This window comes from Cnephaeus nilssonii, assembly GCF_951640355.1.
Source record: "Cnephaeus nilssonii genome assembly, chromosome: 5".
In the NCBI taxonomy this organism is placed as follows: Eukaryota; Metazoa; Chordata; class Mammalia; order Chiroptera; family Vespertilionidae; genus Cnephaeus; species Cnephaeus nilssonii.
The window spans coordinates 9054258-9060257 of record NC_137076.1 but is presented as its reverse complement, the minus strand read 5'-3'; the positions used below and the strand labels follow the sequence as shown (position 1 = coordinate 9060257).

Sequence of the window (6000 nt, the reverse complement as noted above, 5' to 3'; positions counted from 1 at the left end):
CTCATGATCTCCTCCCTCAGCTCCTCCCTCCCTCAACCCTCCTCCCTCAGATCCTTCTCCCTCAGGTCCTTCTCCCTCAGGCCCTCCTCTCTCAGGCCCTCCTCCCTCAGGCCCCCTCCCTCAGGTCCTTCTCCCCCATACCTCATCTCAGGCCCTCCACCCATAGGCTCATCGTAACTACCCTGAAGTCATCGGACTGAGTCGGGCTATAATTTAAAATACGTTTATTTAGTGTTTCCACTTGTTTCTGATTGTGTTACACAAAGCCGTTAAATAAATACATTCTCCTAGTCACTCGAGTGCACACCTACTCACTATATAGATGAGGTAGAGAAGTGGGTAGGCTGGCGGGAGAGGCTGAACAGGAGTCATGTGTGATTGCCCCTCTCCTCCCAACCTCCGGACTGGCTGAGCCTGCCCGGAACCCACATCTGAGGGCCTGGTGGGGAGCAGGTGGCCGGGACCCGCCTGGCCCTCAGCACGGCTGCCCACCCCGCAGCTCCTAGAGAGGCTGAACCCGGGGGCCTGACCCCGCTGCAGACACGCTGCCTTCAGAGACCCTCTGCCACATGAAAGAGAAGCACGTTTAGGAGAGGCTCCATCCGTGGGAGTTGCTTCTTTGCTTAGCAAGACATTCTGATATATATTTATATATGAACAAGCCAGCCAGCAGACATTCTCAGTCTGCCTTGTTTTAAAAAATACTTTTCTTAATATTTATGACAAAAATAGCTAAATGTGGTATTTAATTTAAAAAATATATATCCTTCTTTTGACTTGCCACCTTTCCAGACCCAGTAGTGACTGGCTACAGTCTTGTCGTGGGAGCGTGCCGCTCCACCTGCTCTGGGCCCGGCGGGCAGGGATGCGTGGGATGACCAGGAGGCACCCCAGCTCACCCCGTCCAGCCAGGCCTGCAGAGATGGGGCAGGTCCACATCTCCTGCCACTGAGGAGCCCACCTGGCTCCCTTCCAGGATGGGCCTCCACAGCAGTTATTCACGGTGTGTTCTCTGGACCACAGGAGAATAAACTTTACTATTTACACTATAAAACAGGAACGAAGAGACCCACATCAACATAAATAGGTTTTCTTTTAAAAACACAGTTCCCTGGGGTTCCTGGAGCCCCTGGGACTCCAAGGAATGCCCTAGCTCAGTAGTTCCTGCGTCCACACTGCCTGCACCCTTGGAGCACAGCCGCCAGCTGAGCAGGACAGGCCCAGGGCAGAAGCTCCAGAGCCATGGCCGCCATTCACGTCAATGTGGGAAGGAGAGGCCCACGCTAAGGAAGGGCACAGGGTGGGCCAGGTCACACCCCAACCACCCACAGACCACACCAACACACACGCATGGCACATGCGCACACACATGCACACATGTACACACCTCACCGTGCTTCCACACATAATGCATACATCAGAGGCATGTGCTCAGATGCATACATCCATGTAAGCACACACACCCATGGACACGTGCATATGTTCACGCACTCATGTATGCACACACAGCACATGCATACATGACATGTGCTCATACACACATATGCATGTGCAGTCGTGTGTGCATACACATCACACATGCAACTTATACATGCACACACTGCACAAGCATGCACGCACCACACACAGAGACATACTCAAGCACACATGCACACGTGTGCGCACACTAACACCAAACCAGGTCGGTGTAGGCCATCCTTTACTCCTTCCGGCAAAGACAACAGCATGGCCAAGGAACACAGCCTTCCATCTGCCAAATCCTAGCCCCAAACACACTCCATCACATCTATCCCCACCCTGCTTCCCCCACAACGACACAGAGCAAGCTGTGCCTTCCGTGAAATAAACGCTCCACGGGGCTGGCCCTGCCCCTCTGCCCATGCATACCCCTTGGGGAAGGCAGGCCAGCCTTGCCACCCCAGGCTCCAAAATCTGCATTCAGGGGCTGGAGTGCAGGGCCGTGTGCCCACATGCTCCCTTCCAGGATGGCTTCCCTGGGGGCAGCAGCCTGGACCTGACTCCCAGAAGCCCTGAGGGAGGTGGCCAGACACAGCTCGCTTTAATTCTTAGAGCAACGACAGCAACGTCTCTCTTGACTTAGTGGTTTCAAACACAAAGCAGATCAGGCAAATAAGTCAGGGGGGGGGGGAGGGGGGAGAGGAGAGAGGAAGGGGCCCCTCCAGACTGCAGACTGGGAGAGCCACAGCCTGGAACATAATGGGGACAAAGAAAATAATTATTATATATTAGTTAAATTAAAATAAGTTAAAAGTCACTGATATTACTCCAGAGAGAAGTGCTTGATGTCAGAGGGAGCAGCAGCGCCCCCTCCCCTCACTGGCCGTCCCTCTCCTAGTGGTTTGACTCTAGCCAGAGCTGGTGGAGGACAGCCAGCAGGCTGCCACGGAGGCCCTGTGCGGTCATGAAGGTGCACCCCTGCTCCTCGGAGGGAGCCCAGGTGGTGCGGGGCACTGTGACACAGGAACTGGACTCTTAAGGACAGGAAGCATCAGTGCAACGCCGTCGGGTTCCGGGGAGGGGAAAGCAGAGGGTGTGCGGAGGTCAGACCAGGCTGGGCTCCTGCCCCCGCCTCATGCCCAAAGGTGCCGGGAGCACCTAGCCCAGGGCTCAGTCTGCAAGTGTAGATGCCTCTGCTGCACACGCTGCCCGCACCCCCACAGCAGCCTGGCCGCCCGGCGCTAGCCCTTGCAGGTGTAGACCTCCTCCCGCTGCGTGCACTGCCTGCACTCCACGTAGCAGCACCAGCGCACCTGGCACTGGCATGGCCGTGTCACCACGCGGCTCTGTGTGTTGTGGCCTCGCCCACAGCAGATGCTCTCGCAGTTCTTCTCGCGATGGCACCTGCGGCCTGCGGTGCCTGGGGAGAAGCGGCCGGCCAGGCAGAAACTGGGCGAGTCATCCAGGTGCACAAGCTCTGGTGTATGGGGCAGCGGGTCGCCACCTGTGCCCGGGGCCCGGCCCCGGGGTGGTGAGATGGCGCCTGCCTCCCCGGCAGCCTCGTTGGTGGTGCTGCCCACCTTGAGCGCGGTCTCGTACTTGTACTTCAGGCGCTTGCCCACCTCGTGGAAGGGTGCCAGCTGCCGCCAGCACGTCCGCACAGTACAGGAGCCTGACACGCCGTGGCACTTGCACGTGGTCTCCACCCCAGCCTTGATCACCTGGAGAGAGGGGGGGGGAGGTGAGCATGGGGGCCACACCTGGCAGAAGAGACCAGACCCCACGAATCACCCCAAAAGGGGCTGAAACTGGCAGCCACCCTAGAACCAAACCCTTTGGCCCCCAAACCCAGGCATGGCCCAGAGGGCCACCACCTCCCACACCCAGGCTCCCTGGCTCACACCCCCATCCCACGGCCTGCAAGCCGCAGACCGCCCAGGACAGAAGCCCTGTGGCCAGCACCTGTGGCCCGGGGAGACACTCCCTTCCCGCCCAGATGTCCTTCCCTGTGTCTAGGGCTGCCCCTACACGGGCACGGCAAGCCACGCCCCAGCCCCACCACCAGCACCCTGTCAGTCTGCTCTCCGGAGTGTGGCACACCCAATGGGCAGGCCTGGCCACTGGTGTCTGTAACTCAGCTGACCACGTCCGTCCCTGAGCACTGGGACCTGGTGCTGCCCACCACATATGGGTGCCACCCAACCAACACAGGAGTGAAAGCGGCTGGCCGGGGCAGGAGCAGGTGTGGCCCAGCATCAAGCTGTGTTCAGACTCGGGGAAGCTTCCCAAGACCCAGACCGGGTCCTTCCACTTCCAGGACTTGGGTGTCTCCTGCAAAGTCAGGAAGTCAGGCCACTGCCCCACTGAGCCTCCTGCCAGACTGACCACACAAGCGTCCCTGGAGGGACGTGGGGAGGAAGGGCAGGGCAGCCCGCCCCCGGGGCCTACGCCAGGTGTGAGCTCCCAGGGAGGGCCACAAGGGGATTAAGAAGCATAGCTACTCCTTGGCCACGCAACAGAAGAGTCACATTTAATGATACTTTGCTGAGAAACACGACAAGTTTAATTAAAACACTACTTACCCAGGCCTGAAGCTAATGGAGCACTTTTCATATTCTGACTTTCCATTTATGGCTTACAAAGGCAAGTACAAAGGAAAAGAAAAGGCCTTGCCTGGGGGATTTAATCTCCCCACTGCCCTCCCCGGAGGACTGGGGGAGGGGAGGAGTTCCCATCCAGGACTCCGGACTCCAGCTGGTCAAGAAAGAGGCTCAAAGCAGGCTGGCTCTAATCACATCCCCCCAGGCCTGGGCTCCACATTCCTGGGGTCCCCTGCCAGTCCCAGGCAATGGCTGAGCCTGGGGGGCAGTTGGTGGCCCAGGTTGCTGGGGACCTGAGGGGGCAGGGCTCCAACCACAGTTAGGACTACAGGTACAGGCCAGCGTTTGGACCCCTGCAGGCAGGGTGAAGAGTGGCAGGAGCGAGGCCCCCCCAGGCCCAGTCGTGCTTGCAGCCCGCGGCCCCAGCAGGGCCCAGCCAGAACGCCAAGAGACCCCTTTTCCTGAGCCTTCTGAGCTGGGTTTCCTCAGAACAGAGTCCTGGCCACAGATGAGATCCCTAAGCAGAAGCACCCCACACACACACACTTGGACCAGCTGCACCCAGGCCTTCCCTGGGACCCCTGGCCAGCACAGTTCCCAGACTGCCTCCACCCAGGTCCCTAGTAACAGGACCACCTGCCCCTCAGCCCTGGCAGGCAGGGCTCTCCATCTGCCATCCTCCTGGATAGATGCTACCCATCACAGAGACCCTCCTGGTGGCCTTGACACCCAGGGCCAGACACAGAGGGCCCCAGACCCACCTGGCTCCTCCCCAACCAGTAGAAAGTAGGCCTTCCAGTTCTACCTCTCTATGAGGGACCACAGGACACTCTCCACGGGAGGCCACGGGCACCCTCTCCATTGGAGACCACAGACGCCTTCCTTGACAACTAGCGTCTCCATTTATCTGGCAGATAATGAAGCTTACATAAGCGGGAAAACTACAAGACTGTAGCTGGCACCACATGGCCAGAACTAAAGCACAGAGACAGCGGACCCCACCCCCCAGCCCTTTCTGAGCCTGGCCTACCCCCTTCACCACCACCACCACCACCACCACTACTACCCCATGGCAGCCCTCCCCCACCCTGCGCACCCACCCCCGCCCCGCTTGCCTTCACACCCACGAGGTTGTTGTGGAAATCCACACGGGCACGCAGGTCCTTGCTCGACCGCCGGCCCAGGAACTCCTTGACGAACTTGCTGCTGTACTTAAGGTTGTCTCCGCAGCCACCCCACTGCCAGGCCTCCCGGTTCTCCAGGTCAGGGGCTTCATCACAGGTACAGCGCTCCATGCGGCCTGCGCTGCAGGCCTTGGCCAGAGCGTGGGTCAGGCCAGCTGAGGAGATGGCGTAGAGGAAGGCAGTCTCCTTGAAGCCTGGTGGGTGGGTGGGGGGGGGGCAACAGGGCCGGTCAGTGGTGGCACCAGCGGCAGAACCTGTCACTACGTGCAGCTGAACCACTGCATTCCCGATGAAGCCCCAAATCCTGGACTGCTGGAACCTTCCCGTGATCAACTTGGGGGGAGGGGGAATACCTCCTGGGCTGAGGGCTCTCCTATGTGCGGGGCGGGGGGGTGGGGTGGGTGGGAGTTAGATCCAGAGGTACTGTGGCCTTCATTTTGCCTGGTGATCAGAGACCCCATCCATCCAGGTCTCTTACCCACCAGGATGGCCCGGGGCCCTAGGGAAGCCCTGCCTGGTCCCCCGTTTTTTAACAAGGTCATCCAGAGGCTCAGAGGAGAGTCCCCAGTAGCTCCCACATGCAGAGGGAGACGGGAGAGAAGAGGCTCTGTGCTCTGGGCACCAGCTGGACCCCTGCCATCCCTATGGGCACGGAGCCTTGGCCACAGGCATGTGGGAAAAGCCATCAGAGCTGCCTGAGGCCCTGGCAGAGCTGCCAGAGGCTCCTGGTGCTGCCAGCAGCAGTCAGGCCTGTGTGG

The 6000-nt window shown here is 59.4% G+C and overlaps 1 protein-coding gene across 2 annotated transcripts in view; it reads right to left on the bottom strand.

Annotated features, from left to right (window-relative positions):
- Window positions 1–247: 247 nt before the first annotated feature.
- WNT9A (Wnt family member 9A) overlaps window positions 248–6000 on the bottom strand; it is a 30512-nt gene continuing 24759 nt past the window's right edge. The window contains exons 3-4 of one of the 2 annotated variants that reach the window (XM_079771662.1): window positions 5174–5436; window positions 248–3179 (exon numbers count right to left, since the gene is read on the bottom strand). In XM_079771662.1, coding sequence (XP_079627788.1) covers window positions 2700–3179; window positions 5174–5436 — 743 coding nt within the window. In that variant the 3' untranslated portion in view covers window positions 248–2699. The remainder of the gene's footprint in view (window positions 3180–5173; window positions 5437–6000) is intronic. The other variant, XM_079771663.1, reaches the window with a different exon arrangement.